The sequence below is a fragment of the Catharus ustulatus genome, chromosome 2 (assembly GCF_009819885.2).
Source record: "Catharus ustulatus isolate bCatUst1 chromosome 2, bCatUst1.pri.v2, whole genome shotgun sequence".
Lineage (NCBI taxonomy): Eukaryota > Metazoa > Chordata > Aves > Passeriformes > Turdidae > Catharus > Catharus ustulatus.
In genome coordinates, this window is record NC_046222.1 from 58613590 (window position 1) to 58636767 (window position 23178).

General features: G+C 41.6%; 1 protein-coding gene across 1 annotated transcript; it reads right to left on the reverse strand.

Moving 5' to 3' along the window:
• Positions 1-3058: 3058 nt before the first annotated feature.
• On the reverse strand, positions 3059-21181 carry SETDB2 (SET domain bifurcated histone lysine methyltransferase 2). The gene is made up of 14 exons (XM_033051717.2): positions 20882-21181; positions 19883-19942; positions 17571-17693; positions 16084-16152; positions 15420-15516; positions 14234-14800; positions 12621-12740; positions 11496-11665; positions 10537-10768; positions 9581-9665; positions 8528-8621; positions 7529-7857; positions 6500-6588; positions 3059-4480 (listed from the first exon to the last, which is right to left on the reverse strand). Exons 1-14 carry the CDS (start codon positions 20895-20897, stop codon positions 4363-4365), a joined length of 2169 nt encoding a protein of 722 aa, XP_032907608.2. The 5' UTR covers positions 20898-21181; the 3' UTR covers positions 3059-4362.
• Between the last annotated feature and the right edge of the window lie 1997 nt (positions 21182-23178).

Below are 23178 nucleotides of genomic sequence, written 5' to 3' on the forward strand. Positions count from 1 at the left end.
CATCCACTTTAATACTTGCGAAAGCCAAAACTACAATATGTGTTTGTCACACTGTCCACAAACTAAAATATAATCCATAAATTATGTTCTGAGGGTACAAGCTACACAGGGGCCAGGGAATTGGCCACAAAAAGCGAACAAATTATACCATATCAAAAGCAGTTAAAAGTGATTACAAACTGTACTATATCAAAATCATTGTGATTAATAATAATTTGCAAAAGCCAATACATAATAGCGAAAGCCAACAATCGTTATTTATAACAATACCAAGTTCAAAGTGGCATCAGAAGACCACCCAGGACTGCCTCCCTGACTCACTCTCAGAGACTGTAGCTGTGTGCCAAGTCATTTGGGGAAATAATGCAACTGCAACAGTATAAAGAACTGCTTGCTGAATGAAGAACTGGGTGTGCTTTTGGCTGTTGCCATGAACGTAGCACTGTTACTTTTGCTTTATTGATCAGTCCTTTATTATCCCTTATTAAACTTTTAAAATTTGGAGAAGTGGGCTTCATTTCTCACACAGGCCAGGATGCCATTGGCCTTCTTGGCCACCTGGGCTCACTCTGGCTCATGTACAGCTGCTGTGGACCAGCACCCCCAGGATCTCTTCTGCTGGGCATCTTTCCAGACACTCTGTCCCCAGCCTGTAGCACTGCCTGGGGTTGTTGTGACCCAAGTGCAGGATCTGGCACTTGGTCTCATTGAACCTCCCCCACATTAATAGGCATATTCTGGCTCATCGGAGGCCATACCAAACATAACACAGAGCTTTTAAGATCAGTTCCCTTTACCAGCTAGATCAGCTTTGGCTTTTCAGCACTGCTGGCATAGTTCCAGCTGGTTTCCCAAGTCCCTTTGCACCTGCCCAGATGCAGCATATCAGAGCTAAGATCAACTCCTATGTCCAGGCCTGGAATTAGATTACATCTATTAGCCAAATGCTGCTAAACAATTCCAACTCCCAGATCTATTATCTAGATGATACTCAAATGAGTCAACATGATTCAAGCACCCACAGGTGCATAAATCTTAAACTAGTAAAACCTTCTTAATAGAAGTCTGTTCTTCAACACAGGAAAAAATTCTCTGTGGAAGAAAATCAAGTCCAAAACTCTTGTGAGCTCTTCCTCCAAACTGTGCCCTATCAAGCCCTATATAGTTCTGTGAAATACAAAGAGCTGGAAATTAATGCTCAATGATCTTTTGGGAAAAAAAATAAAAAAAAAAAAGTTAATATGCTCCAGTCCAGTTTCTTTTATCCTTGTGCTATAAGTGATCTTCAGCTGCCTTTGAATTTTTATGCTTGTCTTGGGCACTAATATTTATTTCCATGGAGTCCATATATATCCTCACATCCCTACTGATCCTCCATAGGGACCGTCTTGCTCACTGTAAGAGCTCTCAATGCTACTAATTCCCACCAGGCACTCTTCATTTATGATGTCCCCAACAGGCTGATGAGAAGCCTCAAATGTGTCATTCCACAGGTGCTTTTGAGTACTTCATTTGGAATATCTTCACCTGTTTTTCCGTCAGTGCTTGTGCTCAGTGCTTCTACACACTGCTCTGCTAAAGCACGGGGGACATGAGGGCTGTGCTCAGAAATATTCCCATCTATGAGCTGTGACAAACAAAGGAATCATCAGCAGAGCAGAGAGAGAGCTCAGGTGAGCACTCCTGTGGTCGTTACCTGCAGAGGATACTTGCAGGACACCCTCAGCAGAACTTGTTCTAGTAAAACTACAGAAGCAGGCAGAAATCACACCTTGTAAGGTGATTTTGCTCATAGATAAGTTATGGTCTCTGGTCTGGAGGAGGAAAATGAAGAAGCACCAGCCTGGAGACTGACCTGATAAACCCAGCTAGCCAAAAAGCCCTGTCTCATACACATGCCTTCTGTGACATCTATAATCACAGCAGGCTCTCACATAGTTGCAGACCACATGGAGCAAGTAAGTGCTGCCTCTTTTGAAACATCAGGTCTGTTTTCCTGCATTAAGAAACAGGGATTTTCCTCGTCAGCCCAGTATTATTAATTACTACCACTGATCTGGAATATATTATCAACAGCAGTAAAATGTACCTTGTTTTCCCCCCGTCCTGATGCTTTAACAACATCCCTATCTTCTTTTCTACCTTCAAGTCAAGCATAGACATAGATGTTTTCTGCACTGTCATTTGTTTAAAAGGCTAATACCACTCCTGGGATACCCGTGGTTTGTCATACACTTTGGCATGTCTCTGGTTAACATTGAAAGATGTTCCCCCAAGGCTTATTCCCTCTAAGGAGGGACAGATCTTCAATGAAGCAAAAAGCAACTGGGCTGAGTGCTGTCTTCAGCTAACACAGGAGCTGCAGTGACAGAGGGACTGATCAGGGCAAGAGAGGGTGCCTCTGACCTTCTGAAGAGATACTGCTCCAACACTGGGGTAACCCCACTCTTCTGCATTTATCCCTGAAGATGGGTGATGAAAGCCCACACAAACCCAGAGTGTGATGACTGGCACCAAAGCTGAGGAGAGGTTTGCTTGATGGATGTGTCAAAGTCTCAGAGCTGTGGGAGAGAAGATCTGAGGTTTCACTGTAAGCAGAATGGTTCACAGGTCTGTTATCTCTGTTAAAGGTCTGCTTTTAACCTGCTGAAACTTCTTGTGCATGCTGAAACTTGGAAAATTCAAGAGCACCCTGTGTTGCAATACAACCCCATTATTTTTAAGCTTGAAGCATCCAAAACAAACTAAAAAAGACACTTAGGGCCACAGATAAAATGTTTGCCCACAGTTACACAGCACAGATATAACCCAATTAAAACAGAACCCTAAGCCATGTGTGCATAAGACATCCATTGCCTCTTGGCCTCAGGGCTGAGAACTGGTTCCTGCTTCTCTTTCATATTGTAGTATAGGCTTCGACATAACCAGGCCAAGACCTTCATTTGTTCCAACAATTTCTCTGAAAATCCCCGCAGGAGCAGGGTGACACGGTGAGCACTGAGGCATATGGACATGGAATCTGGGATACCAATCATGCAATTAACACATGAATAGTGGGTGGTTCTTCCAAGACTCATTTATCAATTAACAAAGAAAGGTGCAGGTACAAGACTCTCATGTTTACCTTCTCCAGCAAAGGTAATTTGACTTCAAGCCAAACACTTTATTCCATAAATGACCTGAGTGAGCCTTTTCTTTAGCTCTCGTGCTAATCAGCTGGCTGTATGGCAGTGATCTCCCTGTGAGCTGGGATGCCCTCAATGTTACTCCTCGAGGCTGAGAGTCCCCTGATCAACTGCAGGTCTTTGGTAAGCAACCAGTGTCACACACAGCCTTGTACTATGGTGCCACTAGATTTTGTATTGGTAACTTTGAATCATTACCATATCCTCTGCAGTAACAGAGTAAACTTTGTTATCAAATTACGTTAAATCTTACTTTTACAACATTTTTAATAAAACCACTTTATTTGAAGCCTTTGAAAGTGATTCTTCCAAAGCATCTAAATTACTCATCTGTGACACCTTCTTGCTTGCCCAAGGCTCCAACACATTCAAAAGCCGCACACCTGCACACCCTTCCCTTGCTCCATTTCAGAGCCACCTCCTGCATCTGCATTCTGTGTCTCCTAAAGTAGCTGTTTCTCTCTTACCAACACACCATGTGGTAACGAATTCTGTGGCCCACCTGTCTCATACACAATATGGCACTGAGATGAGGTACACTGGATTTCTCAAGGATTTCTCTGTGTGTCACAAAAGGCGAAAGGGGTGCAATCCAACAAAACCCAGTCATTTCCCTCCTGCTGCTGCAGGACTTGTCCAGCTCATTTTGTAGCACTAACACAGCTCTGCAGAACTGTTCTGTTTAATTCTGTCTCTGTTCAGGACTATCTGTCCCACTGGATCCAACAGGCTTAGGTGTATTTTAACAAGTCCTAGTGCCCAGACAAGCAGTCTTGCATTCACAATGAGTTTCAGAAATCTGAAACCCCCAGCACTGTGGTGGGGCACAGAAAGCACCAGGGAACTGTTGCTCTCATCAGTCGAGTCTCTGTAGATGGCATGGAGCAGAAATTCTTCCAGTGCACTATGACCTTAGATTGTGGACTAGAAGCAGAGAGGAGGAAGACCAGGAGAACAGAAATTGCCTAGGAAAGGTTTGATGCCTGTTCTTAGGACAGACAGTTCTAATTCTGTATAAAAGTGACATTTAAAGGTGAATTTAAAAAATCATCAGTTCAAAGGCATTTTAGTTGAATGCAATTAGCACCACGGACTTGAGGGCTGTTCGCTGAGTAATCATCCCTTCCAGCATATAAATCCCCAGGTACAAGATGTGATCACAGTAGGAAAGCTTTGCCTATAAGGTTTTTTTCCTGCACTTCTGAACTCCACAGTGACAGGAAATCTCTGTCTCTGGCATGCTTCCAGCTTCATAACCATAATCCCATGTGAGTTCGGTTCCAGCTTTCACAAGTCTAAGAAATAAAACACTCAGTCAATTTGCTTGAACTAAGTGAAACAGTACTGTGCTAACAATTTGTCATCAACAAAACACATGCAAACCCAAACATTGTAGAGGGGAGGAAGCATCACACAGGCAGCTTGTTGGGAGAGAAACAAGGGATACAAGGAGTCTCTTGCACACTCATACTGCTTTGCCTATGGAAATTGCTATGGAGATTGCAAATAGGGTTGGAGTCTAAACAATGTGCTCTAACTTAGAGGGAAATTCTGGGAAACAAAAATCAAACAAACAGAAAAACCCCACCAAAACCAAAGCCAACCAAACAAAAAACCCCAAAATAAAACAACAAACAAACAAACAGAAAAAGCCAAAACAAAACCCCAAAACAAAACCCCAAAACAAAAATGAAGAAAGAAAAACCATGTAAGTGATACATCTAAATGAATAACACAGTTTTGTTATTTTTCCTATGTACAGTGCATCACTGAAGTTTGAACAGATCTCTAGATATGTTGTTGAAGCCTGCCATCTTTGGTCTGACAGGCTACCTTTTAATGGAATTGCACTATGCACACAAAGCCCAAAACTCAGGATTAAACACATGCTCCTCATGACCCAGCTGCTCTAGTAGTACAATAGAAGAAATGTCTGAAGTAGGAAATTTGTTGTACACAACCGAACTAAATACCTGAGACTATGATGCTGAGGGACAACTGATAGAAAATGTAAAAAAAATATGAATATTGTGATGAAGAGAGTAATTCTCTGATGTTTCTCACTGGATATGGTATAGGGGACATCCAGTGATTTCCCAGGCAGCTGACTGACAACAAACAATGAGAACTTTTCATACAGCACGTAATTTCAGTCTGGGAGTTGCTGACTTGAGATGGTCTAGAGGCCAGACATGTAAAACAAATAAAAAGGTGACTGGGCAAGTTCATGGAAGGCACAAAATTAAGCTTGATGATCCAGATGAAGTCCTTAATTTAGAAAAGTTGTAAAAGGGTGATGCCTAAAAAATGGAGGAGCCAGTGAGGGGAACTCTCCTTCAACAATCTTCTTCCCTAAGTGTCTTTGCTGGTCACTATTATCTCTCTCCAGTGGCCTCAGTCCCCACTACACTTCTTTACTGAGTACCTGAGCAAGAAAGGCTCTAGCTGAAACAAAATCTTTTTTCGGACATATTTCAAAACATTGTCTTCACAGTTCTTGGAGACTTCCCAGTGCAATCCACAGCATTTGTATCGGTATGCAAGGCTCCACAGAAGATCAGTGCTCCCTGGAACGGGTTTGTCTGCACAAAGTCTCACCTCTCTGTCCTTACCTAGTACTACTGCTGGCATGCATGTCAGCTAACTTCGTTCATACAATTCATTTTGCCTCTCCTGGGTTGAGCTGCTGCCATATTGTTTTATCTGTGCCATATCTTGCCAGCACCAGCTCTCTGTACCTCTCTCTGTTAGACACTAAGGAAATATCTGCATCTTTTACTTTCAGATTTTCACCTCTGAGTATCCTAGTCTCACGTCCCTAAGACCTGCTGGGCTACACAAAGTCCTGCTTGTCGTGACAGCTATGAGGAAAAGGACTGAAGCCAGCTTGTTTGGCTCACAGTGTCTCAACTTTAATATCCCGTGGGGTTCAATCCTGCCCTATGGGATGCAGATCTGGTGGCTATTCCTTGAGACACAACAGTGGGATGAGTGAATCTTGGCTTTCCGAATGACCACGTTGAGTTAAACCTATTTCTTCACTGAAGATTATCACTGAAGTGGATGCATCAAAATTAACCTTCCCTACTTTACATTTTAGGGCAAAACTGAAGTAAAACTCATTAGTGATAACCAATAAGCTGTATTTCTTCTCTTTAGTGCACAAAAAGAAGTCACCTATAAGAAGGTACTTTTGTGCTTTAGTAATCTAAGCATCTGCACCACTCCTCAGTGTAATTATGCCCTAATAACTAAGCACTGCTTTTTTCTTCCTAGTGCCTTGAATGAACAACATTAAACTTCCAGAAATTCACCTGTTTGTGAAGAATGCCACCCATGGAAAACTTCTGTTGTGAGTTTCTACAAACACACTTTGTGCAAAGAGATTTGGGCAGCAGCTATGCTGTAAAACAGAAAATCTGAATCAGAAACAGTCTAACATCACATCATTGCCTGAAAAAACTATTTTGTGTGAGATATCTGTCATCAGTAAAGGCAGTTTCTTCCTTCCCTTCTCCAGCCCACATGGAAAGTTTATCGCCCGATGCCATTGCCAGGGCGGCAGTGCTAGGGAGCAAGCAATGGATTACATGACTGTGTTGGCCAAGTAGAGGATGTGAAAGGTCACTCAGGTGCATGTAAGATACATGTGTATGCTTATGGGAGCAGAAGGAAGGTTTCTGCAAGATGCACTACTAATATTAACACCATATTACCTCTGCAAGGAAGAACAGCTTAAACATATGCAAGGGTTTTGCTGTAAGACATATGCATGTCAATGAAGTGAAATAAATTATTTGCAGAGTACCTGCAGATGTGTCTTAACTGGAGGTACTTGGCAATAGATTGCTATTTATTTCATGGCAAGACAAAATTGAGTGACTTAGTTAGCAAACACGTACACAGTATGACACACCACTTTCTGAACCTATGACTGAACAGTAGGAAAGTTTTGTAAAACAACACAACACGTGTCCTAAACCAGCACAAACTGGAATTTACAATGGCTGGGGAACAAAGTAAACAAAACTGGGAGAAGCCATGTGGCTCAACAAAATGTGCTGTTTGCTCTCTGAACATCTAAAAAAGGCCATCATGAAAAAGATATCATTCATTACTGGGGAATATGTCTCTCAGGAACCCAGTGGTGCCAAAAACTGCAGCTGGTACATAGCTGATATTGCCCTATCACCTGTGATGGCAGGGAGCACCACATGTGCCTCTCCTGTCATGCACCTACTGCCCACACTGTTTATGTGCAAAACCTTTCTAGTTTAAGCCTAAATAAGTAAATGATGTATTTGCAGAGACAAAAAAGAGCACCCATGTAACTTAATACTTACATTTAGAAAACGACCCACATTTCCTTCTTTTGTGGCATCCAGTACATAAATATTTTCTTCATTAGCATTCTTGGGAAGGATCCCATCATCATCAGACTCCTCATAAAGTGCATCTTGTTTTGGCTGCCTGCTATTTTCTTTGCAGTCAGCTTTTAGGGGTGCATTTTTGGATGGCCTCACAACACTCGTGTCACCCAGAACAGTGGACGTGCCATAGTCAACACCCTGCAGTGACGTACTCTTTCTTTTGCATCCTGCACTCCCTACACCAGCAGAGTCAGTCTGTCCAACTTCCATCAGATGTTCTTCCTCCTGCTGCTGGGTGGATTCTGTCAATGAACAAGCATGTTATTTCTCAACACCGGTTTAAGGCCAAAGCCTTTCCCTTGTTTGGCCCTGAACTCTTAGCCACCCACTTTTCCCCCACCCTCCAAAATCTAAGCACCTTCCTTGCTATCTACAAGCCTATAACACAGCTTTTCCATGTCTCTGATCAATCCTCCAACAAATGACTGTTTCCTGCTGTGATGCCTAAAGCACTTGCTCAAGGTTCCTGTGAGCAACCAAGTGTTTCACTCTTCTCAAATCCCATTCCAGACTGATTTCTCCCACACAGCATTTTTTATCATTCTCCTCCTCAATTCAAAAGAAGAACCACAAACTGTAATTAAGACAGAATCAAGACACATGTGCAAATAGCATTAGTTCCACACTGCCTCTCCAGCTTGAGGCCCCCTGCCCCAGTATTAAATCCTGTTCAATTTTTGTTGGTCGGAGCAGGTACTGGATGTGACACAGCAAGATCTGCAAGACTGACTTTCCCACAACTGCACAGTATTCGAGAAGCTGCTGTCTGGACAGTTCAACATGTCGTAACATCTATGGACAACACTGTTCTTCTCTAAGAACTGGCCTGCCCACACTGTCTACATTAAAGTGTATCACCTGATGGGACACAACTGTACAAAGCATGCAGTATGTAGAGCTCTGGAAACCTACTTTCTTTTCCTTTCTTTGTTCCACTGGTTAGTTTTGTTTTGCTTGACTGATGAATCTGAGAACTATCATCTTCATCTGAGCTGGCACTGTGCACCTGTGTATCAAATGAAAAGGCTGTGATGTGTTATTGCTGCATGCAACTCTGGGCCAAGAGGGCACAGCAAATGGCTTTTAGAACTCTAAGGCTGAAGTTTCAAAGCTACTGTAATGCATAGCTGTGGCTGAATTTGAAAAATTAATACATTTACTGCAATGCAACATTTAGCTTCATTTCAAATTATCCTTCATAATAACCAGGAAAGAGTGCCCCAGTCAATAAGACATGTAAATAAGTGCTTAAGTCCCAACATTTTCACCAGAATTTTAAGTTGCTGAGCCAAATCCCAAACATGCTTTTTACACAGTTTCAATGAAATGAAAGGCAGAACTTCTCCTCCATCATAAAGGCAATAGATATGGGACCTCTAGAATGGACAGCACTGTAAAATGTTTGCATGAAAATTCCATGTGCATTTCTTAAGGGCAATTAAATCAGTAAAACCTGCAGCATACGTTTACACCAGTTTTCCTCCTTTGCACATGTTTGCAGGCAATGCTTCATACTTATGGAAGGTCAGGAGTCACATTCAGGTTAGTTTTCCCAACTCTGCCACTGTATGAGAAAACTGCATAGACACCCTAAGATTCACTTCTCTCCCTGCTACGCCATTCTTTGGGGAGACATCACAAAAACATTACCACTCTGACACCCTAACCCTGTACACAAGAGGTGCAGGGGGAGAATAATTACTTCAGGCTCTTGAGGAGTGTAAGTGAAGGGCGGAGAAGGGAAGGCTGTGAGAGTAGATAGCGCTGGTCTGGGGGAACATGCTGAAGGATGGATAATGGAGAGGTGATGGGGTGCAGCTCCCAGTATGACAGCCTAGCTCACAATGTGACAAAACCTCATGAAAAAAGCTCATTAGAACTATCTAAACATACAAGATGAAAATGCCAAAATTAACACACATATTCAGCACAGCGAAAAATGAATCTTTTAAAGCCACTCATTACCATTTTTAGCTGGTGATTGCGAAAAACAAGTGTTCTAGTTCCAAGCCCTCTCACAGTTGCATTACGTGAGTTCTTTAGATGAATCCTGTACAGAAAGAAAATTATACGACAAACAGACCCATAAGTAACTCTCACAACACACATTTCTCTAACAGTCTCTAGTTCCATTCTCTTCTCTAGAAGAAACTACAGCAGAGCCTGCAGTCTAGCCTCACCCCATGTTCTGTGAGTATTTTAAGAACTGAGAACCTAGAATAGGTTCTCTATAATATTTGTAAGAAAGCAGCTGCTCAAACTTTTTTTGAGAGATCAGCAGCCTTTTTTACATCCTTTTCCAGCTGTCATGCTGAGAACTAAATTGTCTGCTGCTTTGCTATTATTATATCATATTATTTCAAAACAGAGCACCTACAGAGTTTTGCCTTTTCCTACTACCACTTTAAACAGTTTTGACAGTACAGCTTTCAACAAGAAAAACATATTCACTGCTAAAGTCAGTTGTTGTCAGACTCTTAGCAGGAGAGTTTAAGGTTTCTGGCAGGAAAGGTTATGTTACAAATAACAAAAGGTTTAAAGACTGGGAGCAAAGCGCAGAACAGCTGGTGGCTGATGCATTATCAAACTTTTCAGTGTCATAGAGTATCTTTAAACAATTTATCTCAAGTATATTTTATTAATTATTTCAAATTAGCATTACTATTATTGCCCTGAACAAATCAAGTACACACAAGAGACGAACTGAATTTCTAGAAAATGCCAAGTGGTACACATAAGTAAAATTAATAGAGAGGAAAAACTCTGTCCCACTAGAAGAAATAATCAGGAATTTAAAAAGAAGTTCAGAAAGGAAAAAAACACCACCCTCATATGAGGACAAACTCTAATTTATACAACAGAATTTGTAGATTAGCAGAATATTAGTTTTGTTATGTTTGAGCTCACTTTGCCAAACTTACAGGGTTGATTTCTTTTCATTATCCACATCATCATTAGTCTGAGACAAAGATTCCTGATTCTCAAGAATGTCATTTCTGTCAGTCTGAACTAGTTCAATCACTGAGTCTGAACGGTCAATGCCACATTTTCTTTTTTTGGAAGAAAAGTCATGGCCTCTGTCATCCACTGCACTTTTCTCCTTCAGCTCTTGCTCAGCATTTCCCAGTATTTCAGCTCTGCTCATTAATCTGCCTGAAAGAAAAAGAAAAGTTTTCTTGGTTTATTTTTTTTTTTTAAATGCTTGTTTGCTGAGTCACACGCACTATCACAGGCCAAACTTACATTAACAATACAAAAGCATTACTTGGGAAAGCAAAATATGAATGCTGTCTCTAATTCTATGATGTCAATATAGGCTGAAGTACAAACTGAAATAGACAAGAGCATGTAGTGATAAGACAAAGGACAAAACTGAAAGAGTACATATCTAGATTAGATATTAGTAAGAACTTCTTCACTGTGAAGGTGGAAGGCATCGGCACAAGTTGCCCAGAGAAGCTGTGAAAGCCCCATCTCTGGAAGTGTTCAAGGTCATGTTGGGTGGGGCATTGAGCAACCTGGTCTAGTGAAAAGTGTCCCTACCCGTGGTGAGGATGCAGATGTATTTTAAGGTCCCTTCCAACACAAACCATTCCATGATTTTATGATTTTTACTGATAGCCCTGTCACAGATTTGTGAGGGAAAAAAATCAGCAGTCTGAGATAGGTTTTGCTTCATATTGTTTTGTTTGTCTGTCACCATCTCCTAGCAGAGATCTTCTAAGTTCTTCTGTCCATTTGATCATATTGTAAGTCAAGATTACATTGACACACTTCTCTTCCAACCCTGTATTTCCCTGTTCTCAAAAAAAAATCCAGGGCACACACCATGGGAGAAGGAGAATTATGCTCCATGTCCTCACAGGTCCCCTCCTGCTACCTGAGTAAGTACAAACAAATGTCCCCTTGTCGATGTCATCCAGGCAGCGGACGCCCCAGCCCTTCTTCTCCGTGTTGAACACTTGCAGCCTGACTTGAATGCCATGCTGTACCACTCTGTTCTGACACATCAGCTTGTCACACTTGCACAACACACTGCACTCATAAATCCTGTCAAGAGGAAGAAAAACAAAACACAATATAAATGCATGCATTACCATAATGAAGTTCCTATTATTAATTCCCCTTCTAAGCGTCAATATGGCAGTGGACTGAAATATAGTCTCTGGTTCTGCAGCAATGCTCTGAAGCTTGTGACTTTCTTGACTGTTGATTCATTAATTTTAAGAGTCTGTCTTCCAGATCTTGGCATAATGCTGTATTTTTGTTTCACAGGAGTAAATCACATAGAAACAGAAATCCTAAAAAGCACATAATTCTATACTGGAACAGATTTTAGCAAAACAACCTATGCCTGGACTTCCCTGTAAATGTCATAAATTTCAGGATTTAATGAAACATTTCCAAAAGGACTCATAATTGTGCTTTTTTTTTGCATCTGTTGCTGGGTTCTCTGGCAACTTTAATTCTGCATGTCAACTGAAAACTAACATCACACAGAAGATGAAAAAGGCTCCTCAAGCCTTTAGATTCAAGCCCTTGGCTACTGCATAATTCCTCTCCTAGACACCTGAAGTAACTGGCATCTTCTCCAGGCCACCTATTAATCCACAGGAGCTGAATTAGAGAAAGAGCAAACACTTCAAGCACTGGATGGCTTTGGAGATTGTTAGAAGAGTCACCCATAACCAAGTCTGGCAAAAGCAGCAAGTCTGGCAAAAGATCTTTAGGACTCTGGTCACTCTTCACACTTCTCTTGGACCTTGACCTAAGCTGTGAAAACTGCAGGATCTGCAATACAAAAGTTGGGTTTTTTTCCTCCTATTACTTAAGTTACATTAATTATTTTTTTTATCATCCTGATCTGTCACTAAAATTGTGACAAAAATTGAAGGTTTCAGTAATCCAAAAACTCCAGTTATTTTAATCCCGTGGGCATATGGACTGAACTATTAACTGTTGTTTTATTTATACGCTCTTATTTTATTTCTGTAGTCTTTCTTACCCACTAGGAACAGGTCCCTCCAGTCTTTTGTAATGGTATCCATGGGATCTTTTACTACTTGGAGACAGAGACATTTTACTACAGCCTCTTGCTGTTAGCTGTAGGCAGGCACATTTTGACCTAAAAATAAGAGTAAAACATCTCAGAATGGATTTGTAGCAGCATAAATCAATCATAAATCTAGGTAAATTGAAATGCACTTGACTACACACACACGCATTTCCATATATACACCTGTATTCCCCCTCCCTGCTCCTTTTACTCCACAAGGCTGTTTCAGGCACCTTTTTCCTTAGTCTCTTGGGTGGTTATATGTGCTTTACAATAACTATGTTCTCTCCACCTCAACCCCATTCTTCTGCCAAGCTCCTTAAATGCCGCATGCAAACAGCTGAAGCACAACAGAAACTTATTATACGCAGGACAGAGTCAAATGGATCGAATGGATAAAAATCACTCCTCTGGCACAGCATCCCAGCCTGTTTGCCACTACTTGGTTATCTTCCTCCCTCCTTAGCCCCCAAGAAGTGAAGAATTTTACAGCGTGGAAAATTCAAGCAACAGTGCTTGTTTTCACCATTACATGTCATGACAACTTCAAAGAATCACAGCAATTGTGCAAATCCTAAACCCGAAAACTGAACATCAAAAGCATCTCAATTCTTGTGGGACTTCAGTGCAAAGTAGCAGCACACTGTGTGCTTGCTCTTTCCCACCACTCAGCTGAAACTAAATTACTAAAATTAAGCTTCATTGTACCAGGCTGTGATTTCAAGCTTTTGTTGGGTCATGAGCAACTATGTTGCCCAGCAGCATATGCAACTGCCCTAGCTGTCAATAATACAAAATGGATGCAACATCAAATAATGCCTACAGAGAGAGAGAGATCAGACATACTCCCTTCCAGAAAGCAGACAAAAATACCACCAAACTTGCATATGGTAACTCTGGGAGGTTCCCACAGTGTCTGTAGCTCAGAGTTACTGGGATTTAGAAAAAGATGACCATGAACAAGAGTATTGGAACTGCTCAGACCGCAAAGGTATTCTGTAACCACTGATTTTTGTAGTTTCTGTTTAGACAAGGGGAAGGATGACATGTAGAGGTTGGGAACAGGGATGTTTCTTCATCTGCCCTCAGTAACCCTCTGCAGTCAAAATAATCTGATCCCTCAAGGCTGTCCCACTCCATCTATAGGATGCCATTTTACAGTAGGAACTGCTTCAGAAATTGTCATGCAGGATCCTTCCCTGCCTGCCATGAAAACAAGCTTGCCTCTGTTGGCACAAGCCTTCTTTCCTTACTCTTTTTCCAAAGCCAAGAGTTTTACTTGTCAGCTCCACCTGAAGATGAAGGACTGCCACTTTGGGAAGAAAGGAAAAGGAACACAATAATCTGCCTGTTGATTACTTCCCTCCCCACAACAGAGGGTGGACCAGTAGGAGCACCCAAGTTCTGGAGAGGAGAAAGACACAATGGTGTCAGTCAACACAAAGCATTGGCACGGACATTCCAGCATCACTGGTCCTGTTTGGTACCGTGCCTTCACACCCCACCACCCTGCTGTTGACCCATCGCTTGTCACTGGCCTCAGATGAGATCTTTCTACCTACCTATCAATGCAGCCATCTGTGCAGTCACAGGAATCAACAAAGAGGCTGGAGAAATTGTTGAGATAATATCCACGTGGCCACGATGACTTCCGATACTTGAAATAAGGCAGTCTTGCGTGGTCGAGATTGTTACAGAAGGAGATAGGCACAGACTCAGCTCCGTTGCTAATATCAAACTCAAACACAAGGGGCTCGGGATTCGTGGTGTTCCTGCCCAAGAGTACGTATGTGTTGAAGGAAAAGTGATCAACAGATAAGAAATTGCACTCTGTTTCAAACAAGTAATTTCGCACATCTCGAAAGCTTCTCAGACTCCGACCGCAAGGAGCTTTGTAATTCACATCCAGTGACTTCGAAAGGCAGTCTGCTTTTGCATGGCGTCTTTGAAAGTCAAACAGGATTGGGATCTTCAGAGGATTTTCACCCTTGTAGGAGCCCACTGCTCTGTTGGCAAGACATGCACTAGAGCACTTGTGGTTCTGATACTGCACATTTAAAGGCAAACCTTGAATTTTGCTAGGTGCTTCTTTACTCCCTGAGCAGGTTCCTTCCATGTCCTCTTTTTCACTATTTGAAGTAAAGGAGGGAAAAAAAAGAAAGAAGAGCAGCATCTTAGACAACCAGTGTTGTTAAGTTTTTTAGCAGTTCAATATTTTTAGCCCCACTGCTAGAAGGCCAAAGGTTTCACATGGTGTAATCATCCTAACAACATATAGACATATTCAGTTGCATAAAAAAAACCTTCTTCCCAGAACTTACATGCTAAAATGCAGCAAGGAGAAAAAAAAAAAAAAAAAAAAAAAAAGGAACAACACATTAACATTTTTACTCCCATCTTTCAAATCAGTAGCTGAGGCTAAATACTAAACACAGAGAGACTAAGTTACACACCTGACAATCTGCACAGTAAAGAAAGCCTGAGAACAGATGCTTAAGTCCTAACCCTGATAACACTCATGAACCTTTATTCACAACCTAATGCCCAAATGCAATGTTCTGATGTGGGAAATTTGACAAGTCTATCTAAAGTCTATTCCACATAGGTCAAATTAAAAACACCTTCACTTTGAAAACTCACAGGATTCAAACTGGGTTTAAAACACTGACTTTAGAAATACAAATTTGAGAACTCTCTCAACTGCAGTAAAGAATATGACAAATAAGGAAGTGAAATGAAGGCACTGACTTGTCAGAAGATTCTATAATGTCTGTAGCGTTGTCATCTGAAAGAAGAGGCTGCAGTTTGGTTTCCTGTGCACCATCTCCATTCAACTCATCGTTTACTGAAAAAAATCGAATGCGAGCAAAAACTTCATCAATCCAGATTTCAATTTATGATTGAGTTTAATTTAGTTACTAAAGAGATAATTAACAAAACATATTACAAACAAGGCATTGCTATGAACTACAGCTAACAAAAAGCTTGTTAGCAAGTGCCCTACTGAAAAATCTTCCATGTGGTTTTCAGAGTGACCAGAAAGAACACATACATGAAACACATTTACAGATTTCCCTTCATTGTTAGAGATAAAAGGATGCCAAGCTATTTCAGCTAGTGGAGCCACTGCTGATAACTGCTCACAGACACTTTGGGTTCATAAGAGCTTACCAGTTCAAACTCTCTTCCTGTGGTACAACTATACATATACACACAAACCACAAAAATACAAATCTGGGTGAGATTTCACAGTTCAGTACTTGAGGAAATTAATAATTAGTTTTTCCTCATAGTAATGCTAATGGCCTTCTCAGATCTATTTTATTGATAAAGAAGGGAATTGAGATTTTGGTGAGTAAAACAAGACAAATTAAATCCACAAACCAAACAAACACAATGGAAATGCACGTACCATTTTCCAGGGTTGAGAAGAGATCACCCAGATTGGCTTCATTCACCAGTGCCCAAGCCTGCCAGTATTCTACACAAAAAAACCAAACCAAAACAGATACTAAGTTTAATTCAAGTAATGACAAAAGGTAAAACAAGGTGTTAAATCCTCCAAAGACACTTGTTTCTCCTCACTGTGCTCACCTAGAGAATTGCAAGACTGATATACTAGAAACATGTTGCACCACTGACCTTAGCAGACACATTGAGGAATTACAAAGTTGTAGTTGTGAACTGGGACTGAATATCCCTCAGCTTTTGGAGAGCTGCTGCAATGTTTCCAAACACACATAAACTGGTGGCCTACAGTGGCAATAATATATATGTAAAGACAATTTAGTGTAAGCTTATACTTTGGTCATCTGACTGATCATCTTCAGGCTAGGAAGGGCTGGAACTTGGCAGACCAAATTAATGCTACTTCTAAATGGAAATGGCCTTCAGATAGAAGAATGCAAGAGACATGTTCTGTCTCAACTTCTTACCCCATGCAATAAATATTACAAGCTGGCAGACAGCTCTCATCAAAATCCACATCAATATTTTAGCTTGAAACCTTTACAGAACAAAGCACAGAAAAATTCAAATTGAACTTCATCACAGGTTCATTGTGTCACCTTGGGATTAAAGTTCAACTTTTATATCTGCATATCTTGCTTTGATATTTTTGTCATAACAGTCAAGATGTGGGAGCTCAAGAGCACAAAAAATGGCACATCCAGTTTAGAGGAAGTGTTATACACATAATGCAGAGTGTGTGGCTATATTAGTTTAAAAGCACCTTAGGCCACTGTACATTTTCTTGCACAAGAAATGCCCAATAAAATCCACAGATTACATTTATATGGGTGACTTAACAAGAATAAATCTTACTCAATTAAATAAACCAGTAAGAGGAAATTTGTGTACTGCTCCAAGCTTATGAGAATTACAACTTTAATGTATTTTGATGTAGCTAGAGGAAGCTTATTTCCTTGAAAATCAGGAACAATCTGAAATGCATTAGTGTCACATTTTTCTACTACTGTTTCAAGTTACAATGGTCTTTGGTCTTTGACAAAAAACAATACTGAGATGATTATTATCCCACCCCCAAACCACTCAATTCACTGAGATCATCTTGAAAGGCTAAAACTTCTGATAAATGCAACACAAGGCACTGCAGATATTTCATTACTTCTCAAAAACTAATATTTCAGTTCTGTGTGCTTAAGAGCCATGCATTGTTTCAAAAAGTATACAGGCAAAACAAGAAAATAGCCAATTGTACCTGAAATTACTTTTCTTTTTTAAAAGAGAAAAGACTTTCTTTTAAAGTACTTAAAACCACCAACAGCTAAGTTATTAAAATTCAGAGATATCTGGATTTTGACAGATATCACACAGACCTACACAATGCAGGCCACAGCTACTCTACAGTCCAGTTTAACCACTACAAGGATTTCAAACCTTGGTTTGTTGCAGTTCCATTCTTGATCTTTTCCTTCAGCAACGACAGCACATTCTGCACTTGCTCAAATATGACATCCACTTTTCTACCTCCCAACTGTGTCCAAAACATCTTCACATCACCTGAAATGCAAATTACCATTTACAGGTCCTGAGAAGTCTAAAAACATGCCTAACTCCTAGTGGACTATTCTAAGGCTCCCACTCATTTCATTTGGAGGCACTTCTGAAAAACAATCAGTACAGCAGGACACATTAAACTTCCAGAAGTCTGTTCGTAAACCTAATCAAGAAAGTGAAACAGAAGTCAAGTGATGAACTGGAGTGGCTTCCAATGGTTCACAATGCTCCTTCAAGCAACTTTTAAAGCAGGTCCTAAAGGGAGCTGTGGAAGCCTTTCTTCAAACACCAGCAAACACCCACTAAAAATTAATCACTGAAACTCACAAAAGTGATACAGGAGAATATTTTCAACTTATTTTCAATATTCAATATTGACAAAAGACACTGGGATATTTTTTTATAGCTGTAACCTCTCTTAGCTGCATTGCTGACTGTCCTGTCCCATCATTAGTTTTGGTACATCTTGCAGGTGAAAAAACATTCAAAATATTTTCAGATAAAAGCAGTTTGATGAACTTTGTTCAACAAGAGGTATTAGTTGAAATAATTAACACATCCCATATATCATGCCTCCTTCCTCCACTAGAAATATTTATAAAGAATATTTTTTAAAATAAACATTTTTTAAGCTACTGGTTTAGAACTGCTCCTCTTCCAAAGGTATGCACCTTTGAGGTGCTAAGCCCACTCATGAAGGCTCTTGTTAAAACTAGCTGTACACCTTTGTCAGGGGCTGTGAAAAGGAAATACACATTTCAGTGTGTCAAAAGAGGATGGCAGAAGAAAGAACCAGCTCTTTCTCAGTTAATGTTGTTATTCTTCAATGATCAAGCATGAAAGCATAAGCAAATCTGTTTTCCTACTCCACTTCTAGAGGTGGAGTTCACTGTCACCACACTAGGTTTACATTCCACTTTCAGACAGCAAACCTCTGTTGGCAAATGTGCTGGGGTGACACCTTCCCAGAAGTCAAGAAATACTGCATTCTTGTAAGGCTCATAAAAATATTCCCTCATTTTTTGACTTAGTAGACAACGACTTCTGTTGCCCAGAAGGCAGCTATGCCACGGCAGTGTGGTTACTCTCAAAAGCACCATGAGAGCAGTGAAAGAAGTAACAATCTTTTGTCACCAGCAGCTAAAGGCAAAATACTTAGTATCAACAGAAAATGATAAAAGAACTTTGTCTTGTGAAATAGCTTCATTTGGCACTAACTTTAAACATGTGGCAAGGTTAAAGTCCAATTACAGAAAAAGGCACAACAATTTTTGGAAACCTACACTACTGGTCTAAGGAACACCACCTGCCCTATGCCATTCCCACCCTTTTGCTGTGCATGGTAGCATCACAAATTTAAAATATCAAAAAGTACATTTAATATTTGTGTTTAAAAAATATTTCAAAAAATACATTCAATTAAAAATATTTAGAAATTCTAGTAATAAGTTCCTCCACTGCAGATTAAAACTGCTGTCTTTATTCATTATGTGTTTTCAGATATTTCCATACATTTACTAAATCTGGATAGCACTGGTGGACGGATTACTTCAGAGGATGGGTGACAGAACAGTTTCTTGTTTCTGGGTTCTCAGTTACAATAATTTGTAGGCCACAGGGAAATAAAACACTCCCCTTGGAAATGCCTCCCCAAATCTCATGCTGGAGTGCCCAAAACTCAGCAGCAAAACCTTTGTTTTGCACGGAGAAGCAAAGCTTGCATTTGAAATTGATAGTATAATTTTCATTTCAAAAAAGACAGATGTCCCCACCACTAATCTCTCCAGTGCTAATGCTGCTATCACCAATCACAGCCAGAAGGACAGGGAATGAGCAGACACCGGATACATCTACCTTGTCAGCATTCAGAACCATCTCTCCAGCTGATGGATCAGGGTGTGCACTGGCATCTGGCTGGAGGGATTTTCTTTTCCCTTTACAGAATCCTTGTGACCACCTATCTCTTTTTCCCAGCATTGTGCAAGAGAAGGATGCTAGAGCAAGACACAAGCAGCCAAGGTCAGGGCTACCAGATAAATAACCTTGGGTCCATGTTTCCTGTAGTGCTGTTAACAAACCTCTGGTACCATAAAAGACAAAGCTATTGCCTTCCAGTTGTAATTTGCATATCAGAAACAGTGCCAAATATACACTCCTTTCCTCTTTCCCTCCATAAATCCAAATTATACTACCTTCAGTGCTCTCCTCCCTGGAACTGGTAAGGTTCTCCTCCTCAAGGAAGTCACACAGCACTGCAAGAGGTGTAGAATGGACAAGTAAGTAAGAGATCGGGTGAGAAATTAAACATGGTTGTAGCTACTTGGCCTTTCAAAATTTATAAAAGTAAATACTACAAGGGATATCAGGAGGAGAATATGTGTGAGAATATGTTGTGTTGAAATAGTCATTCCCCTTTCAAAAAGTCAGCCCACACCTTGTCAAGATCTAGCTCAGGAACACTCAAGCAATGTGAGGAAGTTTTTTTACTTACATCCTTTCTCACTGTTCTTCAAGCAGGAAGCTGTCACAAGACGACCCAAACTTTACAGCATATTTACCTGAGCCTACACAAACCCCCTATCCATTAACTCACAGTTTTACTTTTTTTCCCCCCTAACGTGATGTGCTCAATATAGCAGTGCTATAACTAAGGTAATTTATTTAAGGGAAAAAAGAAAAGCTTTTTTTCAGGTAAAAAAAATATTTAACCTGTTTCTTGCCAAATGCATGATACCCTTCACTGCAGGAATACTAAGGAGAAGTAAGGAGAAGTAAGACAGCACTCTTCAACCACATTGAAGATTCCAAATCTTTACCTCCATGAATCACAGAATCAAATCTGAGATCATCCTATGAGCGAACTCCAGGATGCCAATTAGACCATGGCACTGAGTGCTACATCCAGTTTTTCCCTAAACACTTGCTGGGACAGTGACTCTACCACTTGCCTGGGCAGCCATAGTGACACAGACAACGTAAAACATGCCTTATTTACATTAGCTACTTCATCTTTTCTGTGCTGTCACTGAAAAAGAGAAATCAACCCCCAAACCTTTCCATTCATTCTGGATACTTCATTTACTTGAACGGGAAAATAGGTTAAGACAGTTTACTCCTAAAAATGTTTCTTACAAGACTAATGGCTGCCCAAACCACGCATATATATGCATATATGACTTTTTAAGGCTTACTTCTTTCCTCTTCCATCCTCCGGGGATGCTGCTCGGAGGGCTGTCACCCTGGCTGGGGTGGCGCCGAGCCCGGCTCAGGTCGGGGTCTCGCTGCGCTCCGGCACGGCCGCAGGGCCCGCGCCGAGGGCCGGCGGGCAGGGGCCGGGCTGCCTGTCGGGCTGGGAGGCTGGCATGGGGCGTGCCTGTGGTCAGGGGTCCGGCCCCAGATGACTCCCGCACCCCTCAGGGCCTCGTCCCGGGTCTCGTCCCGGCCCCCGCCGGCTTCTTCTGCCCTCCTGCTCCTCCTCCTCCGACGCTGCACCCGCGCTTCCCACCGCCAGGGGGCGCAGCCCCTCCGGGAAGCGCGGGGATGAGGGCGGCCCCGCGGGCGTGAGGGGGGCGGGCCCGCACGCGCACCGCCTTTCCCTCTCTCTCCATTGGCTGCAGCGGCGGGAGGGGCGGCGGCAGCGACCAATGGAGAAGCACGAAGGGTGGGGGGGCGGGGCCGTGTGGTGGCGGAGAGGCGGCGTGGGCGGGGCACAGCCGAGGGATTGGAGGTGCGTCCGCCATCTTGGAGGGGCGGGTCGGGGGGGGCGGGCTGTCCCTCAGCGCTGTGGGGGCGCCGGCGCCATCTTGGGGCCGGGAAGAGAGAGGGGCAGTGGGAGGGGTGTGCTGGCTGGTGTGGGCTGCGCTCCCTTCGTTAATGTGTCGTAAATTAAAGCCTTTGGTACGTGAACGAGTTGCGTAATTTCACTGCTGGCCTCTGCTCTTCTTCTTGCTGGCTGCGCTGCTGCCATATGAAGCACTAAATTATCTCTACCCTTTTCTGTTCGAAGTGTGAAAATAAAGTTTTGTATCTGCCTTTAAAATTTTCGACTGCGTTGCCTTTGCGAGTGTTGGTGTTCTGGCTATGTAAAGATGTTTTTCAGAGGGGCAAGAATATAATCCCACTCTTAAAAAAGCAGGGAGGGTGCTTTTCTGCTTTTTTGTTGCTTCTTTTTTGCCACTACTTTAAAATTGTAGAGATGAACATGATATGCTTAAATAATTACGAAAATATTTCCAATGTTGTAGATATTGCCAAGGGGTAGAAATATGATTATTCTGGGGATGGGAATACTGTGTTGATGTGACTTGGAGCTCTCATCTGACCCAAGATATTCCAGAAGATTTTGACGTCCAGCATCTGCTTTGTAGTTCTATAAAACCTTTTAGATGTTTACACAGACGCGCCTGCATCTGTGGCAGAAGCTCAGCCCCTGAGCACTGCCCGGCTCCCCAGACAGGAATGAGACAGCTCACAGCAACATTGCTGGGAAGCGGGGGCTCAGCACTCCTGAAGTGCTGACAAATCTCTCAATTAAAAAAAGAAAAAATTGCTTTATTATTGGGAAGAGGGTGGCTCAGCACTCCTGATGTGCTGACAAATCTCTCAATTAAAAAAAAAAAAAAAGAAAAAAATTGTTTTATTATGTTTTTTAGAAGAGACTTCTCCCTTGTAATTGTTCATTTTAAGACTAAACACAAGATTTTTTTGCTCCTGGAATATTCTGCATTATGAGATGATGCTTGCAGGTTAATTTCGCTTTGCTGAATTATTAATGTATGTGCTTGTGAATACTGAATGTTAGGAAACACTCGTGGCTTTACAATTGCCTACATGGAATAAACCAAATAACACTGAAGATGAAGCCCAGTGCTGGAAGAATCCAAAAGAACATAACAGCCCACCTTAGACAAATTTTGAATTTATGAATAAAGTAGAAAATACCAATAGATTTTGCTTGCTATTTGAAGCAAAAAGAATGGAAAGTACATTTTCTTAAAACAAAATTAATAGGACAAAATTAATGAGGCACTTTTGAAGCCTGCCTGAGTTTTCTTAATTTTGCTTTTAGCCTGGAACTGTAAGATAGGCTTTCTGCAACATAGCAGGAAATTCTGCCAGTGAACCAGTAAGCTCAATTCTTCCCAAACTTGTTAGGTGGCAGAAGCTCACAAGCGGTGCTGATCTGACATCCCAGCAACCTGCCTGCAGCTCTCCTCCGGCAGCAGTGTGAGCTTCCTGGGGCTCTGCAGTCTGGACCTGGACTGACTACCTGTACCCAGAGGTGAGAGCAGCGCTCCCAGGTGCCTAAATGTTTACTGGCACCTTTGTAGGGATGACAGCTAAAGGACTGTCCTGGTGAATGGTGCAGTTGACCGAGCTGCTGAATTAGGTTTTCATTACATAATTCTGGTCATTTGTAGAGAGTTAAAATGAACAATTGCATAGACAGGCAGAGTGCAAGTAGCTCCTTGGACTGGAAGGAGGTGAA

Excerpts from the sequence above, each read along its gene's own strand:
- SETDB2 (XM_033051717.2), bottom strand. Across the intron at positions 7,858-8,527 it reads AACAAAGAAAGGAAAAGAAA|AATCCACCCAGCAGCAGGAG; the intron begins GTAGGTTTCCAG and ends GTTCATTGACAG. Across the intron at positions 6,589-7,528 it reads ATGTGGGTCGTTTTCTAAAT|CATAGCTGCTGCCCAAATCT; the intron begins GTAAGTATTAAG and ends TCTGTTTTACAG.